The following is a 25,450-nucleotide window of genomic DNA, read 5'->3' on the forward strand; positions in this document are numbered from 1 at the left end:
TGCCCTCTGCTCATCAGTGAAAAGCTTTCTGAAACACTACCCTACCTGGGGTTCTAGGGTTTTGTGGGCTCTGGTGCCCACACAAGGAGATGCTGAGAAGGTTGTGGCTAGCCTACCAATAAAACAATGGCGGCTTAGGCAAGTTTGGGGAATTGAAATAAATGGGAAAAGTGTATATACTTTCAGCTCAACATTTTCATAAGGAAATATATAGGGAAAAATAAAGTATGCTTATGGTACCATATAAATCCATCAAAATGCTGTACGTCTATAGGAACTCCTTTAAATTCTTGCCATTCCACAACTTCACCAACACTTTCTTTGGGTTAAGTGTTATTGTGAATTATTTTGGAGAAAAATAAAGCTAGAAGCATTTCCTACAGTGCAAAGCTATACTTCTATTAAATTGTACTGATATGGTTTCCACTTGTTAGGACGATTGCCATAACATATGGAAGTTTTTACAAGGTATACAGGCCATACATTGCAGCCATGTTCTATTTATACACTGACTATCCCTTATACAGAGCAGCAGCTAATGGCATGGCACACACCAAGCCACGGAACTATTTTATGGGGCAGCCTTTCTATTCTTATCCGTGAAATGTCAGGCGTTGTGCTTTGATCCGTCATGAAGGATACTGCAGGGTAGATGTAGGATTTTCTGCTCTCCCTACGGACTGGCATTTTGCAGACCACGGCCTTTTATTGTATTTATGAACATGTAGTACTTGTGTTATTTCTGTTTCTCCGCAATATGAGTAAGAAAACCGATCATGCTCAATAAAGACATCTGTTCTGCTCTTGCACTCAACGCATTTCACTAAACACACAAAAGGGAACGTGCAAATGCTACAAAACTGACATTACGATTATTGCCATTTAGGTGGTTTCTAAGAGACAGGATCTAGATGCATTTGTTGCTATGAGACAGAATTAGGAAGGTCACGGAGGCTATACCTAGACGTAAGGTTCCCAGTCCCTCCCTGCCTCTACATGTTCTATAGTGGGGCTGGCAAGTCATTCACAGGCAGGAACGGCACAGCTGCTTTCATTCTGGTTGCATATAATGAAAGAAAAGAAATATATGCGCTGCACTGTTTGTTTACCTGACATGCTGGCTGGGGGCTTACTGAACCCTGTATTCCCTTGGGCTCCAAAGCATCCACAGGGTCCACAATATCTATAATTAGTCATTAGCCCACTATGTCTATAATTAGTCATTTTTTCTTTTTTAATGATTTTATTAACTCTACTGTTGTCACAATTTGGCTGGTCAAACACCTTCATTACACCCTATTGCAACTAATAGGATAGTATAATAAGGGGGTTAGAATCATTACTGAGGCCCTTTAGACCAATACTGGGAGCCCTAAAAGTCCCAACTGTACAGGATCCCAGAGGTAAGAATGGATTTCTGATGGTGGCCCTGATTCCGTCTCACGGCTCTCCTGCTAGAAGCCAGCAGAAGGCACTAGTGGCTACCAGTTTAGGTATTCCCTTGTACCAGTGCTAGCCGCCTTATTACCCATACCACATGGTCAAAGGCTGCATTATATTAAAGGATAATGTCACACACAGATGTCTATGGAGAGTTGAACAGACTGGGGCTTATAAAAATCCCTTGGAGGGCCACATCCAGCCTATGGCCTCCAGTTGGAGAGCGCTGCCTTATGCTGTGTATATCCCTATAAGAAATTAAAAATGTTGCTTTAATGCCACGGTACCAATGCCACAATGCTCTTTGTCTATCAGCAGCTTCCAAAATCTATATTGTTCAGATTTTCAAAATCTATACATCATCTATCTATCTCTCTCTATTTATTATCTATCTATCTATCTATCTATCTATCTATCATTCATCTGTCTATCTATCTGTGTGTCTATCTATCTATCATCTGTCTATCTATCTATCTATCTATCTATCATCTGTCTATCTATCATCTAATTTTCCTATCTATCTACTATCATCTGTCTCTCTCTCTCTCTCTATTTATTATCTATCTATCTATCTATCATTCATCTGTCTATCTGATGTCCATCTATCTGTCTGTCCATCTATCCATCTATCAGTCAATCAGATGATTGATTGATAGATGGACAGAGACAGATAGATAGATAGATAGATAGATAGATAGATAGATAGATCTACCGATCTATCTATCATCTGTATCTCTCTCTATTATCTATCTAGCATTCATCTATCTGTGTGTCTGTCTATCTATCTATCTAATTTTGCTATCTATCTACTATCTATCATCTCTCTCTCTCTCTATTTAGCTATCTATCTATCTATAATCTGTCTATCTGTCTGTCCATCTATTCATCTATCAATAAATCAGATGATGGATGATGATAGATGGACAGAGACAGATAGATCTATCTATCATCTATCTATCTATCTATCTATCTATCTAACGCCACTGCTGCTTTTTTGATCTGGTAATGATATTGCCTGAGAATAATGTATGAAGAAACTACACAGTTACTATACAATAATACAATAGAGTTCACTGAGCTGAGTAAGTACATTGCAAAGATCTAAGCTTGGATCTAACTGCGCTGCAATGAGAAAGTCATTATAGAAACATGTAAATAGAAATGCGCTGTGTCTGGTTCCCTTCTGATCAATGGAAAGGAAGGAAGCACCTGGCATTGGGCGGCACTATAGCAATATGTTGTATAATGAGAGAAATTATGGGGATAATGCTCAAACAGGGAGTTAAGGGGCCGATCTGTTTCAGCAGCCGCAGCCCAGCAGCTGTTCCCTGTGTTTCCTGCCGACCCGGCTCCCTTATTGCTGGGCCCGCGTCACACAGCCCACTGTTTGTACTATGAGATATTTCATTGCAATTACTGATGCCTTTCCGAGGAGACAATTGCTAGCAAAAGGTAAAACCTTCCATTTCAAGCAAAGCAAACCAATGTTTACTGAGAATCAATATTTCCATAGCTCATACAATAGCAAACATTGAAAATTTTGGTGCACACATAGTGGTGTATTTATTAACATTGGAGATAAACATCACCGGTAATGTTGCTCATAGCAACCAATCAGATCTTCATTTTTGTTTTCTAACTTGTAGGTGACTGTGCAAATCTAATTGCCGATTGGTTGCTATGGGCAACATCACTGGTGATGTTTGTCTACAATGTTAATAAATACACCCCATAGTGTATGACACATTTCATGCAGTCACATTCAATAAAAAGTGCTTTCAAGTAAGTGCATTAAGAAGGAATAGAGGTTTGTCTAGAAGGGCCAGACTGAAGCCCAGTTAGGTTTCCTATATACACCGGGAAGCCCAGTTTGAAGTTAAAGTGAGATTTGGGAGTGTATTTATTAACACTGGAGACAAACATTACTACATCCCCATGGTGGTGCTTCATGGAATACTCTCAAGACAGCCTTTGGCCGTTCATGGATGAGTTAATTGTAAAGCCCTATTAAATCATAAGCTGGGTGGGGGCATTTACCATGCAAGTAAGTGCTCAAAAATCAATTTTGAAAAAAAAGCCAAATATGATCAGTTATCTTTAGACGTCCAAGCGAAATGGCAGCTTAGCAAGATTAATCTTAAGAGAAGATGACATAAATGTTAATGCATTTTTTCAGATATGACAGATTAAAGGAAGCTGATTCCAGCAAGGATTTCTGCGCTTTTCAAAATGCTTTATTCTTTTATCTTTAAAGTTTTCATTTTGTGAATTTATCACAATTTCTATTTGCTTTCTGTTGCCCAAAAGGGAGATTATTTTGCCACCATGCCAGCAAGGTATTTAGCGTTTTATGCTTTCATAACGTAAATCTAGATCAGCTTTAGACCTCTTTGGAGATTAACTAATGTCCTTCTTGATTTGCTCTGCTGGATAAGAACACTATAGGGGTCATTTACTTACAGCCCGGATACCAGTGCAAGTTTGCCCGTGCCAGGCCCAGTACAGTGCTAAAGTACATGCTATAACAGAGGGAGTTGGCCAGCCTCCTTAGCCAATAGGAAATACTCCAGAAACCACATGAAGGTCATTAGAATGTCATACACACCAATAGCCCAAAGAGCTACCTCTTGGTCCAAGTCCAAAAAGGTGGGGAAATATACAAAATGTAAAAGGTTGCACTGGGAAATTGAAAAGAACAACAGGTAAAATACGAAGTAATTAGCATTAAAGATATGGCTGCAGGCTACAAACTGTAATGACTTATAGCATGGCAAGATGGGCAGCTGCCAACACTGAAGCGATGGGCAAGTCTTGCAACAGAGCTGGAAATGAAACTGTACAGAAGGATAGGGGTCCATGGTACCAACCTGCACAGGGAAGGAATTAGAGTCTTCTACAAATAAAGCTGGTGGGTCTTTCTTGCCTGTGTATATAATACAAACACCAGCCTGGGGCATTCCATTGCCTGCGTTGGTTTATTGCCAAATGTGCTCTAGCAATTCCATTGTATATATCACAACAGAGATGACAATAACACATTCTCCGAGACTGATTGAAATAAAAATAAATGTGAAATCATCTTTTAAGGTGTCATCGTTTCTGTTGTGTTAATGATCACATTCATTAAAGCTCCTTGTCGTGTGTAGAAACCAGGAGCTCTCCGAGTGTAGTTCAACTGCACCTCTCAGGGTCTGGGAATTGAATGTTAATAGCTGAAGGCTCTGTATGCTGCATGTCGGACATCTATGCAACATATGCTTTTAGGGTTCAGGAAATGAAGAAAGGGCTTCAAAGGACACGGCATTTCCTATTTTATAATTTCTATTTGTATAATGGAAATATATTAGGAAATGAAACAGGGATTTCTATTAGAACACCTGCTTGCCTATTCCCCTGTCTCCACCATTTTTATATCATACCTCCCAACATTTTAAAAATGTACAGAGGGACAAAAAGAAATGCTGCGCATAGTGTGGCAATTTTTTGACCACACCCATTTTTATAAACACACCCCCTAAATACCACTCCTGTTTTACAAAATTTGGCAGGTTATTTAAAGTTTGAACACATTTTTGGGGGTTTTGGGGTCTTGTTTTATGTGTTATTACTGTTTTGCTAAAAAAGGTGAAATTGCCCTTTAAGCAGGGTCGGACTGGGCCCAGACCCGACCCTTGCAGTGCTCCCCCTGCCCGACTGCTCCTCCCCTGACGCATTAAATTTAGCCGCTCGGGGAAGGACGTCGGGTGGGGGTCCCCTCGGGGGGGGGGGGGAAGCTATGCCCCCCTGTCCGACCCTGCCTTTAAGCTGAAAGTCTCAGTTCCCTCAAAAGATTAGTTACAATTGTATCTAAATGCAGGTGTAGCTTGTTGAGTTTCTGGGCTTTCTGCCAAAAGCTACTTTTTAAACTAAGTTTGCGAAACATTGTATCTTTTTTAGGGTCCAGTGGCACGAAAATCGGGACAGTTGGGAGGTGTTATATTCCTTACACCCTGTTCCTCCGTATTTCATCCCCAAAGGCTCAGTCTAACATTTGTAACAATGATTTTGGGTTGGCTCCTGGCTCTTGGGACACAACAAAATGTGGGTCTGAACCAGGGACTCAGAATAGGCTCTGGCATTTCCAGTACACAGAGGCCCAAACATAGGAACAATAAATAGTGACTATGGCACCTTACAGCAGGATTTTACAGATAAACTGCAGAGATTCCCACACAGGAGCTTTGTTTATATAAACTATAGTAGTGTTCCTGTAGCAAACACCCCAGTTTTACCAGTGCAGGGCAACATTACATTATATTTTAATTACTTTAAAATATTTTTATTTTTTGGTGTTACTATTCCTTTAACAACATAGTGCAGATAGAGAAATGCATAAAGCCCGTCCTGTATTTGAACTGCCATGTGCTGCTGCTATAGTGACAGGGAGAAAACAGGCAATAAAACTTGGCTGTAAAGCATTACGTTTCATGGTAATCTGATTTTTGAGAACAGAACATGTCATTTGTGTACAAGCTCACTCCTTTGAATGATTAGCTCTCCCTTATTCTATTTATTTTCCTTGCTCTTATACTCCATGTATCCAGTACCCAAATCAGCCTTACATTGTATAGTGGTGCCGCTCTTTACATAGAGTCATAGCCCAGATGGAAGCCTATGGGCAGAGAGTTATAGTCCCAGTCTGTTATAATTATCCTTATACACAGTCACTTTCCCCCACACACATTCTGCAGGCTTCTCAGGGGCTCAGAGCTGAATGGATCAAACTGAGCCATTATTGCTAGTGGCCAGATCAGAACTCTTTTCCAATAAAGGCTTTTAAAGGAACTATATCTGAACAATGTAGGTCTCTATAAAAATATATTGCATAAACCAGCTCATATGTAAAACCCTGCTTATCTAAATAAACCATTTTCAAAAAAATATACTTTTTTTTATTAGTATGTGCTATTGGGTAATGCTACATAGAAAATTGTCATTTTAAGAATTAAGGGCCAACTCCTGGGATCATAGGAGTCACAGTGCCCACAAACAAGCCAAGGCACACATACATGCTAGGCTCTATAAGCCAATGAATGGACAGAGTTCTGTCTTTTACTCCCACACTACTTCCTGTTACAGTTGGAGCTGCATCACTTCCTGTCAGCTGATCTCTGAGGGAGGACACAGCCCATCACTAAATGGTGGCTCAAGGGAAAGGATGTACAAGGGCAATATTTACTGATATATATACTCTAGTTTGGCGAGATTCTTTAATATGTCACTTAACGTAATACATGTTGGGGGTATATTGCCTTGGTGGTGCTGTCTATTTCAAGGATACAGAAGTAAGCCATTATTCAGCCATTTGTGTAAATGTGAATCAGCTACATAATGTTTAGCCATGATCCCACTGTCCCAGTGATTACTGTTCATTTTACATATCTTTACCCAAACTGGCTACTCATGCAGTGGGTAAGGTTGCCACAATTTCTAGAAAAACAAATTATTTTTATCTTCCTTCCCTATTAATAACATTGGCATCAAACATCATATTTATTGGCCAGGCAAGCAAAATGGCTGTCAGTTGGCAACCCTAGTGATAGGCCATATTGCCACGGAAGGTCCCGCTTTAGTTTTCTGACCACATGACTGGATTCCTTTCAGGTTGTTCATTCAAACTAATTCTCCAATGAGCAATACTTGTCTACATTGCTGAGGATGCACAGACTCCATCATTTCTGGATAAGGCTGAATGGCACAAACAATATGGCTTTTCTACACATTTAAACTTGTCTAAATTAAATAAACCGCAGTGAACAAAAATGAATGACCATTGGCTAGTTCATTGTGCAGCAGAGCCACGGTGCTGGGATTTGCCAAAATCCACAAGTGAATCCTGGACAGGGCAAATCCCTAATCAAACTTAACAGCACTCACAGATATGCCAACAGATATATAAGGGTTCTGGCATGACTGTGGGCATGTAGCAAAATAATTGCCTACTAAACTGGGCTGATCAGTCACATATTGTATATTCTGACCAATACATTGCACAGGAATGACCAAACAGCTTGTTCCACTGACCCATTTATTTCACTCTCAGGGCCATTTCCTTACCTGCTCCATGTTCTCACCAATTCATTCCATTTTACTGGCTTCCTAACTTCATCTGCCTGCATGTCCAATGCACTTTTAATAACCAAATCGTTTAAGCCAATGAGACACTCTCCTTTTTATTAATTTCCCCTCCTCACTGAATTTAAGACCAACCAAAGCAAATGTGTTTTCTTCCTGACGTGCTCCTCCTGACTGCCCTCTGCTTCTGAATGCTCAGCAATACATTACACTTAATGACCCCACTATTTCTACTTACTGACCAACTACTTATACTTACTGATCTGCCCTCATTTACATAACCTGTCCTTGAATTTACTGACTTACAGTTTCTTCTTATTGATCTGATCAGTTCTTCCTATTTACTGACCCTCTCCTTGTCCTTCTGATCTCCTTCCTTCCTATTAACTCACAGAAATGAACCTTCAACTTAAAGACCCCCTTCTTTTACTTTTGGACATTTGTATGGACATCCATCTCATGTTTTTTATGTGTGGAAAAAAAATACTGTTACATAAAACAGTCAGTAAAGTACAGTGTAATTGCTGTCAGCTATTACCCATATAACACATATCACTTACCCAACAATTCCACTCCCCGAGTCAGCCCATAAACATCAATCAGTGCCCAGAGTGGTTCCGTGATCCGTACTCCACTGAAGAACAACATTGATCCAAAGTCATTGACTCGATAAAATACTCTGCCCTTTTTATCTACCCAGAAGGCTATGATGTTCCCTTCATTTGCAAACTCTTCGGGCAATGCCTTAGCCCAGAATCCACTCTGGGAAACCAGGTCAGGACAAGCATACTTTGGCAAGGTATCCGGGTTTATCCTTGACGGGTCCTTGGAGGTGAAACCAAGTCTCAGTGCTCCGCTCCAGCAACATTGCTTCTTGGTGATCTGCAGGAAAAGTAAAAATATCCCATTTAGGTTTATAGAAGCACTGTACTGTAGAGTTCTGTACAAGTCAGGTACAAATTGTAGCCTAATATCGCCTCTAGCTGCCATTCAGCCATTAGAACATGGAGCTCCTTTTATGTACATCTTTATTAGCTGGAGTTATAAGGTTTTCTCGCAAAAGTGCCTTAATTAGCGAAAGTGCAGCATGTTTTTATTTCTCAGTCCACTGTTTGCTGAGGGACTAATGACTCGAAATGCATTTCTAATATTTTTTAATATACCAATAGGCTGTGTAAGACTCATGCACAATAAAGGGTCTTAATGTTGCACAACATATTTTGGGTGGTACTTACACCTCCTTTGAGTTGGCAATCATTTCTTCTCTTACTGTATATAGATGGTTTGATAAGCATCAACTCTGACATTTAGGGAAGTATTTATTAACACTGGAGACAAACATCACCAGTTAAGTTGCCCATAGCAACCAATCAGCAATTAGATTTGAACCTACAAGTTAGAAAACCAAAGTAAAGATTTGATTAGCTGCTATGGGCAACAGCACCAGTGATGTTTGTTTCCAATGTTAATAAATACACCCCATAGATGTAATAAGAATAGGAATGCACCAAATTCCAGATTCAGCTCAATCCTAGCTTTGTTTTGCAAGATTCAGACCTTTCACCAAAAACCTGGCTGAACCAAATTGAATATCAAATATCATATCGCCTTAACACACTGGACAAAAATAGGCGACTTGACCAAATGTTGGACCATCCTGATGTATTCTGCCCTTGTACTTGAATCAGTAAGTACGAATAAATCATTATAAACAGAGCATTTTACCCCTTTGAGAGAAAGCAATGTCAAAATTAGTATTCAAGGTACCTGCGCAGGGCGCATTGACAATGATGGCGCAGCAGAATTGTTGGAAATCCCTACTGAAACAATGTTGATTTTCATTCAGAACATCTTTCTCCGAAAGCCAGTGTGACAAGTGACATGGAAAGATTGCAGTTGTTGTTGTTAGCTATTATTTCAGTGGGCAGAGGCAAGCAGTGCAAACCAGTTGTGTCAGTTTTCACCAATCATAATGTCATCTTTCTACACAACCGTTTCTCTAGTATTTGAGCTGAAAAACAATATTTTATAGAAGTGTTGCTTTAACCTAAAACTGTGTAAATCCAGTGCTTTTGAAGCTCTGGTTCTATTATCTGGGCTGTTTGGTGCAACTGTTCCAGCTCTTTTATGACCCTAAGTTGGGTTCATTTACCACCAACGTAAAGGTTTCATTCACGCACATTGATGTTGGTCAGGCAAAAGTGTCCCAACGGTTATATAAGTGAGGTCACTCTTCCTCCCTAGAGCAGCCAATAATTAATGCTAACAATACGTAGAACTCCAGAACTGCAGGGAGCAATTACATTGTTCATTGAGTTTGTACAAATCACTTTATTTCTTGGTTACATAATTACATAGTAACTGAGTGTGCAAATAGACTCATGATCATCTAGTTCAAGCATGGGCAATCTGAAGCTTTCTAGATACTGCTGAACTTTGCCTCCAGTACTTGAAGGTTTGCAGGTTATGGTCAGTGTTGGAGCTCAAGGGACTCAACAGTTGGTGCCCTTGACAGCAATGGAATCTCCACCTAGGGGCTCCACTCAACACTTAAAGGGGATCTAAACACTGTTGCTCAGCCAGTGTCGGACTGGCCCATCAGGATACCAGGAAAACTTCCGGTGAGCCCAGGTGTCACTGGGCCCTCTTGCTTCTAATTATTTAGCCTATTTCATAGTCATTCCCAATTTCTGTATGGGAACATGGAAGCTTGATAGATGGAAGAATAGACTATAGTATGTAGAGAGACTAAGAGAATAAAGAGTTTGAGGGAGGAGAGAAGCAATTGAAGTTTTGAGAGTGGGCCCATTGTCCAGGGTTCTATGCTGGGCCCCTTCCATCTCAGTCCGACACTGTGCTCAGCCACACCATATTCAATTGTTGCTGGACTCATTGATGAATTGACTTCTGTAATTTCATTTTCAGTCAAGAAGACTAAAGTAGTTCTCAGTATCAGGTGTAGATATCCATATACAAACATAATGTACAGATTGGCACCATGTGACAAAGCTGCAAGGGCCTCTTGATCTTGTCAGCTGCCTTGCCATTCAACCAACTATGCTGTACTAGACTAGGCTGGTGAGAAGGGAATGTCCTGGGCAGCTGTGAAACTCTGGTCCAAATGCCCTACCCCTTCAGCACTCAATATAATACACCTTAGTATAAAGATATAATATAACCCGATGAACAAATGTATGAATAAAGCAGATTTATTCAAGCTCTATTCTTTCCCTATGGCACAAAACAAGCAAGAACGTTCTACAGAAGTGTTCTCTTTCTTCCTTTATAATGCCAAAGAGCATGATATGCCCTTAGTAACAAAGCAGTGGTCGTTCTCTCCTCAAACTGACATGTATTTTTGTAGGGTAAGCAGCCAAGGCAAAGCTTTTGCATCTAATTAGACTTGACAGAATATAGCCCCAGTGATTCTGGCTGGTTCAAATATGCTTGTTCCATTTGTAACCTTTCTCTCAATTTAAATGAGCTAAGCCAGGCGTGACGTTTCAGAACTGTGAGCTGTCTAAAAGTGCACTTTCGCCCAGAAAATAAATTGTGTACATTATTTTTTTCTCCTCATTTGCAGATTTTGAAATAGGAAAAGTCCAGATGTGCTTTCTTCCTGCATGCCAATTTAGAAGAGAAAATGAACATATCCAAAGCCATTCTGCTAACCAGGCTGACGGAAGAAAGCTGCCAGATTATTTCTACTACAAATGGTAATTTACTTTAAGGGCAGCTAATGGTTTGACCCCATGTTAGTGCTGTGCGAAGGAGATATGTACTGAGATATTCTGAGTTTGAAACATTCTGTGAATGTATAATTCATATCAAGCTCCTACATATACACTCTCTAAGTCACTTACATTTAGTAGAATGCAAGAATGTATAACAGCAGTGATCACTCTACACAGGGTTCAAGTAGGGGTGATTGCCATAGGTTGGCAGTAAGGGGGCGGCAGAGAGCACAAGTTGTAGGCATACATGTAAAGTAAGATGGAGCCTAGGTCCTTGGGCATAATTTCATTTGATACCTTCAGTTTTATTGGTGGGACTTTTGGGTGCAGTTCAAGAATGTGCACATATTGAACACAACAGAACAATAGAGAAATACACTGCAATAAAAAACAGGATATCTGCTACAAGGAAAAGATTTTTACATTATTATAGAAGTAAATGTGCCCGGTCGGAGGCTAAACACACAAAAAAAGCTTCTGATCTATTTTTTGCTGAGTTAAGCATTAATGTCCACTCCCATGGGCAGAGACCTACAGGGCAGACTAAGATCAATTAACTCTGGTGATGCCGTGCAATGGGACACATAAAGATCTACCCCACGGCAAACATGACTACAAAAAGCCTGTGGGAACATGCCCTACATAAGATCAACTACTGCTACATCTAAATGATATGACTGCTTGATGTCTGATGATTTTGAATTGGAAAAAATAATATTCTGCAACAGAGAGAGAATAAATTGATGTTACCGGCCCAGCGACAAATGTAATTTAGGGCCCCAAACATTGGTAAGTTGACCAATTCTATCAAGATATATTGAAATTGCTCACTAATTAGGGCCCTTTACACTCCTGTCCCCCCCCCCCCCCTGCGACCACAGAGTCTGCTTCCTTTGTAATTATGACCATGGTCTATGTTGTTAGTACTATGAGATTACTTAACATAATTAGTAGAGGGAACAATGAGGAAAAAAAACGGATGACAAGAAAATGAAAAAAATAGAAAGGAACAACAGAAAATAAGTATAAAAGAGCATAAAGCGGAAAATAGCCATAAGGTAAAAGACACGTAGAAATTGTAATGATAATATGACTGGAAGCGTAGATACCCTGGGCCATTGGTCATGACCTTGCATTACTTATAGTGGAAATAGCCTTTCCCTTCCTTGCAGGAGCTGCAGCACATAAAGGCAGATGGATTTAATGGTGGAGTAGTGTTAAAAGCAAATGAGCCTTGATGGATTGCCCCTTTTGCCTTCTCAAAAAATGGCTCCCATATGAATCCCTTAATGTGCTTGCATGCATCATTTATAATTACCATACCCCGCACAGTTACTGTACATAGAGGCACAAACCTTAGTATAAGGCAAAAATATAGGGAAACAAATCTCCAGCATTTCACCAGAATAGTAAATAGATTTTGTACAAAAAGCACAATATTTTTACATGCTACTGTGAACCCTAAATGCTTCGGGGCTAATGTTAAAGCAGAGAGAGAGGCAATGGTAACCAGAAAGACTGAGGTCCCAGGTAACATTCAATAGGGATGTCCAACCTGCAGCTCTTCAGCAGTTGTTGATCTACCCATTTGGCTGCATGCTGATAGTTGTAGCTCAACAGCTGCAGGCTGGATATCCGTACCACCAATCAAAGGGCACCGAAACCAATGCAAAAACAAGCTGATTCACGATGCATTTCATTACAACAAATTTACCTTCCATTCTTGAACTGGAGCAGAGAATAGAAGCACTCTCCTGTGAGTGGTTCCCCTGGGCATAGAGCCAGAGGTACACTGTAACTCAAATAAGAATAAATACTTTAGCTGCTCATAGCTCACCACCTGGTGCCTCCTTGGAGAGGGGGGCTGCATGGTGCTCCCATACTGTAGCATATAGAATGACGGAGAGCAGCACAATCTTCCAATAAAATGGTTAATCTTTATTTGCTCTGCTCTGAATTAACAAGGCCTTACGCGTTTTGTGCGCTTCCGCCCTTACTTATGGCTAAACCTATGACTATGGGTGGAAGCGCCCGGTCTTGTTAATTATTTTAAGCAGAGGAAATAAATATTAATGATTTTATAGGAAGATCATGCTCCCCTATAGGCTACAACAGAGCCAGAAGTTTGTGCTTAATCTTTTGTGAATTGCATAAAGTGTTGGCTGGCTACCTTAATATCAAAATATATAAATAATATAATAACTGCCAGAAAATGCTTTTATAATGTTACTGTATGCAAACATTAAGTTCCCCAAGCCCCACAGTGGGGGGAAAATATCTGCCAGTGCCCATTTTACCTTAAGCCTGACTTGTTCATGGATGACGACAGGCCTGTTACTGAAGGTGATGGCATTACAAAAACTGGCCTGCCTCTTCACTGCCTTTTGAGAAGTGTCCATGATGATCTGCGATCCCTTGGCATGCGGGTGGAAAAGGAGAGGAGTGATGACTAGGCCCCCGCATTGTGCCATTGGCATGCAATGTTTCTGCTTGTGATGACATCGATGGGAGGAGGATGGAAATGTCCCACCTATAGAATCTGAAACAAGAGGAGATTCTGCTTTGAGGAGAGGCATAACAATTCCAAGCAATTCCTGTTCATCATTCTAAAATTAAAGGGAAAGTAACTACAAAACATACTGTAAGTATAGTTTTATGTGAAAAAGAAATAAAATACATGCACTATTAAATTACAGAGACATATAGGTTTCCCAGCTCCCTTATAGAAGATAAAAAAGTTTAGAAGACAATACTGACTACATTTGAGGCATGAGGTCTATTTTTTATTATTGGCCTTGTTCCTTATATTTAATTGCTTTGTGTTCAGCTGTATCTCTAAAAATGTTTTTCCACTAATAAAATAATTTATATTATGAATATTCTTAATCTTCAGCTATTCTTAACTCCCAGTGATGGGTGCACTGCAAGGAAGCACTGCAAGGCAAGGCCGTGATAGTTTATATACAGATGGAGGGCACTGTTCATGCCTTATGAGCAATATGGGAAAATAAACTGCCCCTTTTCTTCTCTAAGTGAGACCCCATTATTCCCAGCCCTGCAAGAATTCTGCCTTGGTCGTTTCACTGCTTCTGCTCAGTATGGATTTTCTTAGATCTCAGGTGGGTGCTTGAATTTTAATGACAGCTCTGGGTTACTAGATCTGGAGCTGGCAGCATTTACTATTTTGTCGACTGAAAGACAATTACTGACTGGTTGCTATGGGTTATTAGACCTGGAGCAAACTTTGCACCTGTTATTACATTGTTCTCTCTGTGGCACCAATTGTGTTCTAAGCAGTGGGAGGAATGGGTTACCCATTAAAACCGATTGTCCTAGCAGGCAGTGTTGGGCTTCTTCACCTGCTGCCAAGTTTCCAAACACAGGCTTACACACAGGCTTACACATAGGCTTACACACAGGCTTACACACAGGCTTACACACAGGCTTACACATAGGCTTACACACAGGCTTACACATAGGCTTACACACAGGCTTACACATAGGCTTACACACAGGCTTACACACAGGCTTACACACAGGCTTACACATAGGCTTACACACAGGCGTACACATAGGCTTACACACAGGCTTACACATGCTTCACACACATTAAACAAGCAACACACCTACACACAAGCAACCCCACAGGGTTGCATAAATTTCACACAGACTGACACAAAATGTGTACTTTTTACTAAGTAGATACGGACATTCTTTGTATTTCCCATAACAATTGTGGAATTTGGGAAGGCTCTGCTTTATCCTTAATCTGTTATGAATCTTCAGACTATACTTCTCTATCTTCATGTTTGCATTGCTGCTTCTTCTTCCTGTTGTTACAGTACTGGATTTAGAGGGGTCTGAGTGAAACTATACTGAGTAAACTTGGCAAGGAATTTATGAGTAAGCTTTATGATATAGATCAGTGACAGACAAGCTGAAGCTTTCCAGCTGTCACTTAGAATTCCCAGCCGGCTTAATAGACTGGGAAACACTGGTGGTCCAGCACCCAAAACAACACTTGCGTCAATGCAGCTCAATGCACGGGTTTGACTGGAGGACTTAGGGCCACAGTGATTGGAGAACAACCCTTATGCTGATGTCCTACAGAGCAAGTTTGTTGCCTGCGATAGATCTCTGCTACCATGGGTGACTATCTGCTCTGACATGCCTTTCCACCGGCAACAATAAGAACTATCACAGGTGACTAAAGCACTCCGTCGGACACTGAAGTGAGTCTACAACCACCTGGCGGAGGCAGTGGATCAGTCTAGGTGCATACACAAATTAGTTATTATTAATGGGCCACTGATGAGGGTGCAGGAAGGAAGCTGGGAGAGTGGTACTAGGTGACTACTCTATAGGGGCCCATACATTATTCTGCACAGGGGTTCTCTGCCTTGAAACAAAGCACATTCACTTCCCTCACAAATGAGTCTACCTTCACTGCAATCTGTTCAGCCAAGCCAACATTCATTTGTAATGTTTTTTATAATAAGTAAAGAAGTCAAAATGTAATATTTTGTAAGTTTCTAACATTTGATATAAAAACATCCATGAATTTGCTCTTCTAATACCATCCCCATTAAGGTGGGCTGTGTAGGCTCACTGCTATTACTCTACTGGATAGATCTTTGAACATTTAATCAATAAATCTATTGCTTGTCCTCTAACAGAAAAATGTTTTAGACATCCGTGTAGAACACAATGACCTGAGTGTCAATACAAATCGGGGGAGCTGTGATTCTTGATGCACCAAGCTGTATTGATGCAAACTTCTCATCAAATTGATATGCAAAAATTGACATGCAAATGCAAAAATGACAAATGTTATGTGTGGCACAGAATAAACAGACCTGCATTAGCTGCTAAATGGATGATAATATATGAGCATGTATATATATATATATATATATATATATATACTGTATATATCAATATGCATATAAAGGTTCAATTCAAGGAAAGTCGTTTGAAGACTTGCTTGGTTTGGCTGCCAAATGGGAGGAATCTGATCAAACTTGTACGCCTATAAGGTGGACAGAACTGGGATGATCTGAGCATAGGCCTTCAGGCTAGCGATCTGTCAGACATGGAGACCAGGGAATTACCATAGACCACAGTCTGGTCTCGAACTCAAGAAGTGCCATCTCAATCAATAGCCTACAAACCTCTGACATATCAGTAGTGAATATTGATGGACATATACAGTAGGCTGCCTATTAAGGCATAAATGACCAAATAAGCTCCAGCTATCTGCATGGGCGGGGCAGGGACCTCCTTCTCACTGTGTCTCAGACCACATGGCACTTATATATATATATATATATATAGTATTTATTTATTATATCACTTGTCCTCCCTGTGTGTAATTTTGTATTCTGTAAGATTGTACAGCGCTGCGTACCCTTGTGGCGCTTTATAAATGAAGTTATACATACATACATAAATGGGCATCCTCACTATTGTATCACAACTGCAAAAAATTGTCTAAATAATCAGTGATTACAATTGATTACACAGACTGCATCACATAAAAGTTCTTGTCCATAATGCCTGGCTACTGGCTATTCAGCATCTCGTTTCCTCTACTGACTGACAAGGTTTCCATAGACACCCAAAGAAAGAGAGCAGGAAACCCTAGCTACACTTCAGTGTATGTTTAAATGGACACTATACCTTAATTTTTACACTCCATATGGTAATATTAACTGTTGAATATATATTTATTTGCTTTATTTCTTCCATGCTTTAGTTAAGGTATTGGCTCAGCCTAAGCAGCTATAGTCTCACTGGCATACTGGCTACAAACTCCTTCTCACTCCCACAGGCTCATATCGAGTTTATAAGCTCATTGTATAAAACCAGAAATGGTATTGTTTAGCAGTCTCAGCATAATCACAAAATATTATTCCTAGATGTAAACATATGAGGGAATTTATTAGCGATATAAGATAACAGAAACTCGGAATACATCATTTGTGGTTTTATTGGTAAAATATCCTAATATGTTATCTCACTGGGGAACAAAACACTATGTTCTTTTAGTTATCTCTTTATATGAAATATTTTCACAGCCAGATGATGAATATTTATTAGGAATTGTTATTACAAGGAGAAAAGTCAAGAAAAGGATAATTTACAGTAAAAAGTCAAAGGTCCAAGTGAGCAGGTTTAGGAGAAGGATCATTCTATCTTCCTTTGTTATTTCCCCTAATTGTGTAATGGGCATATGAAGAGCCCAATTATGCATATTTGTTATTTGATTTAGTTCCTTAAACTTCTGTGAAGGTAATGCTAGACCAGAAGCAGCCATTTTGATCACTAGCAACATGACCACATTTCTTTCTCATCAACTTCCACAGACCTACAATTGTGTTGAAACTGCCACTAAAAAAAGACATAAAGGCCTAGTAATCCAGTAGTGTGGCCTTTCCAAACATGGCTGGAAATGGCATTATACATGGCAGGGACTTCTGTATTCTGTAAAGTAAGACACCATAATAGGTATTCTATTTAGCAGGCAATATTTAGCAGGGAACGTAGACCACATAGTAGGCCTTTAACTCTTGGGTTTAATTCCCAGCGATGCCCACACAGTCAACTCTTTCTGCCATTTAACCTCCCTGGGCGTTACACATCAAACTTAGCTTGTAAGCACAGGGACATGCTGTCCTTTAGCAGTTCTTTATACAGTACTATGTATAATTAGTAGTGCTATATACAGATGGTCATCTATTTGCTGCTTTTGTGTAGAGTGCCCATTAGGACTGATACATTTAGCAGATATCTGATTCCAGACTGAAACATTCCTGTTTATAGAGATCCAAACATCAGCAAAGCAAGTCTTAATTTGGTGTGTTACATTCCCATAAGGCACTTACTTTCAACTAACTGCCTCCCCTGCTTGTCGGCAGCCAGCCACTGTTGGAAAAGTGTCTTTTTCCCTATGCATTATGTGAATACATGGGCAGCCCTTGAGGTCAGGTTCTTTGTTGGGTCCAAGGTATCCTTGCCTGACATTGAATGACTTCAGTCATTTTTGTGCTGTAATCCTATCTGATATTCATAGTGTCCACATGAGCACTCAATGTATGCAAGCTACTTTATAAAAATACTTGCAGATATTTTTAAAGCTAATTATTAGTACTAAATAAAAACCTTGCACACTAGGTTAGGGTTACATTGTAATATTAGGTGGGGCTCTAACATTAGGTCAGGGTCTCCCGTAGCTTATGATACAAATATACAAACATTGCTGCCACAGTTCCAAGAATATCCTGGACAACAAATACATGATCATCCCATTCTTATCCTGAATAACCTTCAAAGGAGGGATTCCTGAATTATCTTAGCGAGCCAAGAGACTGCCTAAGGGCAGTGGCACATGGGGAGATTAATCGCCCATGATAGATCTTCGTTATGGCGGGTGACTAATCTCCCCGTAATGCCATCCCACTGGCAAGAATGTAAATCACGGGATTGCATACACGCCATTTTGGTTTCCTCCCAAGGAAACTTTGGGTAACTTCAGGAAATTGAAACAACGCGTACGACATCCCACCGGTGATTTAGATTCTTGCCTGTGGGATGGTATTTAAAGGAGATTAGTCGCCCACAATCACGAAGATTTATCATGGGCGACTAATTTCCACCTGTGCAACTGCCCTGAATCTGACACCAAATGTCCTTCAGGCTGGGTGCCCTAACTCAAAACTGCAGGCTCCCTGGGGGAAGTCCACATTTTCGAAAGCTCTACCCCATGCATTGGGCAAAGTAACTGATTTAGGAGCCACACCTAAAGACTAAGACCTAAGATTTTCTAAATACATTTCCTAGACCAGACTAGACTAAAAGCCAGTTATAGTCATATACTAGGGCAGTAATCCCCAACCAGTGGCTCGGGAGCAATATGTTGCTCCCCAACCCCATGGATGTTGCTCCCAGTGCCCCCAAAGCAGGTGTTTATTTTTAAATTCCTGGCTTGGACGCAAGTTTTGGTTGTATAAGAACCAGATGTACTGCCAAACAGAGCCTCCTGTGGGCTACCAAATAACCAAACACAGCCCCTATTTGGTACCCCCAGGGTACATTTTTCATGCTTGTGTTGCTCCCCAACTCTTTTTACATTTGAATATGGCTCACGGGTAAAAAAGGTTGGGGATCCCTGTACCAGATGAACCCTTTTTTGCTGCTGATATTCTAGTAACTACAGTTGAACCACTGCTAATGTTTTTGTGTATCTGAAACTTTGTTATGAAATAAGGAAGGCAGCAGACCAACTCCTGGTCCAAATGGGTGGCTCAAACCCAAGAAGTTAATATAGCCATTTATAATAAAATGATAATATTTTACAATTACAATACATTATTTATGACAGGGGGTACGCTTATAAATATATTTATGCCCAGGGTCCCTCTGCTGACTGTGCCTAACACTGGCTACTAGCCATGGCAAAACGGAACAGCAGGACTATGCCATAAACAGAATTTATAAATGCAAACTGTTCTCATGGCTTTAGTTCGACTTTAAGTAGAAAAATTCTAAAAACTTTCATACAAAGATCTCTCTCTCTATCTCTCTCTCTTTTTCTTTGTTTAATTACTGGAATCAGGGTTGCTAAATTTACATTCCTAGATATATAAATATTTCCTTGAGTCATTTTTCAGTCTTTCACAGGCCTTTTTGACTGAGGGACAAGGGCCAACCTTTGATTTTCAGCGATGTTTAACTGTAAGGCTTGAAGAAACAAAACCAGTTCATAAACATTTACATTAAAATGCGGTTGTGGCTTTAAGTACCTGTTCAATGAATAATTAACGACAGGGGAGGCAGAGGAAACACATGCTTCTTGACTGCTTTCATTTATCATATTTGTTTTATCATTTATTTACATCACATTCAGAAAGTAGTTAAGAGCAGTGAATAGCAAGCTTCTGTTCTATATCGTCCTACTGGATCTGGGACAGATACTGCTTGGGATTTAGCAGCGCAAACTTGGGTCTTTACATTGTTAAGGGAAGACTAATTCTGAAATATTGTTTCCTCCTCTGAGAAAGACAACTCATGAGTATTCCAGTGTTACCCGTGCAAGAGTTTCCATAACTTGGTGTGTATATCACACTAAGTTGTCTATATTTCTAGCAGACTTTTTCCTATACTGCTTGCTGTGTCATAGACAGAACAGTATTAGCAGTGCAAACAAAAATCACGTACTAAACCATCTAAATGGAACAGTAAAACTAATGGCCTTATTTATACTGTGCCAAATAGTAATGTTTAATACTGGAGGTATTTATGCCTTAAGGCTTCAAAGAGGTTTTGTCAAAGTCAGAATATCGATGGGTAATAATAGATGTATAATTGTTATCTCTAATACTGCTGAAGACAAGCTCTTTCTCTTTTCATTGGTAATAAAGGTATAGGACCTATTATCCAGAATGCTCAGGACCTGGGGTTCTTGAGATAAGGGGCCTTTCTGTTATATGGATCTCCATACCTTACATTTAATAAAAACCCAATAGGATTGTTTTGCCTCTAATAAAGATTAATTCTATCTGTGCATGGACCCCCAGGGGCCACCCACCTGCTGTCCCTTATAAGGCAAGTTAAAGGTGCGTCTAGTTATGTGCCAATCAGGTACCTCCTTATGTGCCATATAAACCCCGGAATTACCAAGTAATTTGATTTTGTCAGGTATAAAATGGTTACATTGTAGAGATAAAGGTCAATGCAGATGAGAAGAAAAAGAGTTAAAGTCAAAACACATACATGTCATACATGAATGAAATATTTCAGTCAACTTAATATTAATGTAATTGAACTTCTGTAGATGAAAGGCAAAGCTATTCAATTTAAAAACAGGGTTTCCCTTTATTCTTATTTGAAGTAACCAGAAAACACAACATTTTAAGAGATCACCATCATCTTCTAGCCTACTTTTTGCTTGTTCAATAAGGTCAACCTATAGACAGCCACGTTGGTAAGATAGCCACATATTGATAAGACCAACTGGCTCATGAGATGATCGCATCATTTGCTTAACTGTTACTTGCTTCATGGTTTTCTGCTTTGGCTTACCAATTTTGGCACAATGGATGAGTTATTTTGGGTACACTTGGCTCTGACAAATATAACTTTACATTTAGCTCAGAATAATATTCCAAGAGGCTCTGTAAGCTTAGCTACTCAACAGTAACCCAGAGGACATACTGTTGACAAGGACACCAGATAGACAGCAGATGAGAGTCTTTGGGGTTACCCTGGAAGGTACAGATACATAATTGTCAAAGATACCAAAGATTTCATGATTTCTGAGAAGAGTCATGTTTTTAGTGTGTACAGAATTAGTGACCTATGAGGGCTTAGCCAATGAAATTGTGTTCTCCTAGAGCAGACAGTGGCACAGTTTCTGTGAAACCCATTAATAAAGTGAATTGCAACTGGTTCACAGCTTGTTTTAGTCCATGTTTTTATTCAGCAACACAAAATAAATGTCTTTTTTCCATCTCTGTCATATCTGGGATTGGAATCTAGTATCCCAGCCCATAGAAACAAAACAGCAATTCACAGTCACAGTTCATATTCTGCTTTCCTGTGGCATGAGATCTACCTGTCAATTATACAGTATGTCAGCTTCTCTTACAAAATGAACCCTATGAGCCATGGCTGACAGCAGGATAAGAACATGAAACTAAGAATAATATACCCTGCTCCTCTGACCCAGGTACCAGCTCACAGAGCATATAAATGTTCTACAGAAAGTGACTGCATTAAACCCTTGATGTGGGTAGACTATACCTTTAAATGAAATGTTCAGCTAATACACCTGATACTTTTGGTTCAGACTTGCCCTTTAACACAAATACAGCATGTGTTAGTGATACATTCAAGTTATGAATTCCCCCCACTATATAATTACACCTGTCTGGTTCAAGTTTATTATTTTTTGTTCCATTGTTTATTGAGCAAATATTAAATAGAGAGCATGTTCTAGTCTATGACATTTTATCAGCTCTTTATCTTTAAGCTGTCATTAAGCAAAGTTACCAACACTGTTTGTCGAATTAGAGAAAGCAGCTAAGCAGGAATAAAATGAAAATGGTTTGACCTTGAAGGCAAAGTAGCGCTTACCTCACTCTTCTGAGTCTTTTTTTTTATTTCACTTTTAACAAATGATTCATAGCAGGCGAGGTGGTAGATGCAAATTAACAGCTACATAGAAAAAAATCTCTCTTTGTTATATGCACCTCACCCCATCAAATAACATGTGTATGTACGGGTTCCATGTACATGGCTGAGGTGATGGTAAGAGAAAGTCTATAAGATGGCACAGGTTCATAGGCTTATGCTTTAGAAAATGGGAAAATACACTATATTTATACAGTATATACAGCGTTTTTTTACCTTTTAGTATCATTCCATCAACAAATAGCAATTGTTCATAGGTAAGAGGTATACTAACAAATGGACATTTTCCAGAAGAAATAAGTAGTCTGATGCTGTTATCCCTTATGTACCAGCTACTAAAGGTGGCCATACACGGGCAGATTTTAGCTGCAGATTCAGATCCTTTAGACCAATTATCTGCCCATGTATGGTCACCCCCGACAGGCCTACTTGACGGAAAATCAAACCTACCCTAGGACCGCATCAGCTCATTGATACAGTCCCCGATCCAACGTTGTCTATGCCCACTGTTGTAATTCGATGGTTTGATTGAATTAGCCCAATATCTCCCTAAGGTATTGGGAGGTGGCCAAAGGACAAATCTTCCCATGTGTGCCCACCTTAAGGTGCCTAGGAGAAGAGTTTTCGAGAAACCCCTACTCTAGAACATTTGCATTGGTTTCCAGGCAAATCCACTGCAATTGGTTGCTTGCCTATCCTTATATTTCTTTTGGCATACAAACGGCATTGTCCTGTCTGCAGGTCCAAATTGGGGTCCACAGGGGCCCGTACGTGTTTTTTCTTCCACCGGAACATACATAAAATAATGGTGTAAAATCTGGCATTCAGACGGTGATCTTCTCCATTTATTTTACACAGTTTTTTACACAGGCAAATTCTTTTTACACAGCATAATACATATGCCCCATAGTGTTTGAGTAAACCCAATTCTAATCAGCCAACAATATAAGCAGAGGATTATAATAAATAACTAGTAAAAATAATACAGGTATGACAATTATTATCAGGAAACCCCTTATCCAGAAAGTAACATTGCCATTTCCCATAGTGTCCTACTTAAACAAACAATCATTCATTTTTGCCCAATTTGCTTTTTCTTTGTAATACTAAGAGAGTACCTTGTAGCTTATGTTACCTAAACACAGCATAAACCCATTCCGATGGCAAAACCACCCTATTATTTATGTTAAAATATTTTAGTAAGCTTAAGGCATGGTACTTCAAATTATGGAAAGACCTTTTAAATAGAAAACCCCAGTTCCTAATGCTTTTGGAAAATACATGCCACACCTTTATTTAATAAAGCAAATGCCTGTTTACTCATAAATCTATGTGAGTTACACGTAGCACTATTTTCCAACATTTTAGTTCACTGAAATGATAAGGAAGCAAAGGAAAATAAGCACTTAGTAATGAAGTCTGGTAATTACCCCAGCGGTTACTAAGGGACAGTATCCAAGCTACAAACACAAAGTGCTTCTAAATAGCAGCCTTAACCTTTATGTAAATGACAATAAACAGGGAAGGTAAGGTCTAAAGAAAATGCATTTGTGTCACTGTGGTTTCAGGCAGCAGCTGATCACTTACAGCACAATGCAGGGTTACCAAACCAGGCACGTGACTGGACTTAATAGTAAACTCTTCTGGCCTATGATAAAGTGCTCTTGGTGATAGAAATGTTGCTTAAATAATTTGTTTTTAACTTTATTTTTTCATTGTGGTTTTTAGAGTGCCTTTTTCCACTTTATGATGTTGATGGATACGGAAGGGATAAGAATGTTGTCAAGATCCGACATTGTTTCTTTCTAACAATGAAATTGAATCCCAGGTTCCCCAAGTCCAACAAATGAAGGGATCTGATTGGGGATGGGATCTATTATCTGGAACACATAGAACATGGGATTTTCCAGATAAGGGTCTGTCCATAATTGGTATCACCATACCTAAAAGGAAAAGGAAAGGTATAATTACTGGGGGGGTGCCAAATATTAGGCCCCTCAGTGATTATTAATGTTTCCCTAATAACTCGGGTCGGTGCTCCTGTGCACTAAAAACTGCAGCAGCCCAGGCCAAGTTGCAATCTTCTTCCAACTCTTCTGTTCTTATATTTGGCCATGGGCCAGTGCACATGGTTCTAAGTTTGCCTCTTAATGCTACTGTGTGATGCAACAGATTGCTTTGTGGGGCTCTTACAGAATTACCCCAGGCCAGTGCAGCTGTCAGAGAACAGGAGCACCGGCCCATTGTATCAAGTAAGCAATTAGAATTACCAGGGAGGAGAGGTGCCTAACATTTTGGCACCACCCAGTGATTATACCTTTTCTTCTCCTTTAGGGTGATGGCATACAGGAAGATTGCAATAACTCTACTTCAGGCGACTAATCTCCCGAAATTGCTTTCCCACCAGCAATAATGTAAATCGGCAGTGGGAAAACACATTCATTGCTTTGTTGCTTAGTTGTCTAGTGAGGAAACATTGCCTGACTTAGCGACGCATAGGTTTTCCCACCAAAAACTGATTTACATTATTGCCGGAAGGAAAGCACTCTTGGGAGATTTGTTTCCCGCAGTACCACAGATTGATCACAGGAGACAAATCTTCCTGTGTGTCATGGCCCTTAAAGCTACTCAAAACACTTAGGAAACCCTATGTTATTACATAAAAAAGTATAAAGTAAAGTCAAAATAAGAATCATTTGCTTAAATAGAGAACATTTTTGAGCTTCCTGTACAATGTGTTTGAGGATTATAGATTGCATAACTGTCTATGTATAGGGTTACCAAGTTTTCAGAAAAAATACCGGCCTTCCTATTTCAGTTATATTTCTCCCCTATCGGTAACATTAGCATTAGGGATTATTTTTATACAGGCCAGGTAGTGATCTTGTACACAAGCCGAACACAAAGACCCATTCATACTGTTAATGTTAGATTGTATACTTAAACCAACACACTACTAACAGAACCTTGAT

The 25,450-nt window shown here is 39.7% G+C and overlaps 1 protein-coding gene across 1 annotated transcript in view; it reads right to left on the reverse strand.

Moving 5' to 3' along the window:
* neurl1 (neuralized E3 ubiquitin protein ligase 1) overlaps positions 1-25,450 on the reverse strand; it is a 60,068-nt gene that overhangs the window by 13,266 nt on the left and 21,352 nt on the right. Inside the window, 2 exon segments of the mRNA NM_001097237.1 lie at positions 8,115-8,436; positions 13,586-13,827. Of these exon segments, the coding sequence (NP_001090706.1) occupies positions 8,115-8,436; positions 13,586-13,827 (564 nt within the window).

Source organism: Xenopus tropicalis, chromosome 7 (assembly GCF_000004195.4).
Source record: "Xenopus tropicalis strain Nigerian chromosome 7, UCB_Xtro_10.0, whole genome shotgun sequence".
Classification (NCBI taxonomy): domain Eukaryota; kingdom Metazoa; phylum Chordata; class Amphibia; order Anura; family Pipidae; genus Xenopus; species Xenopus tropicalis.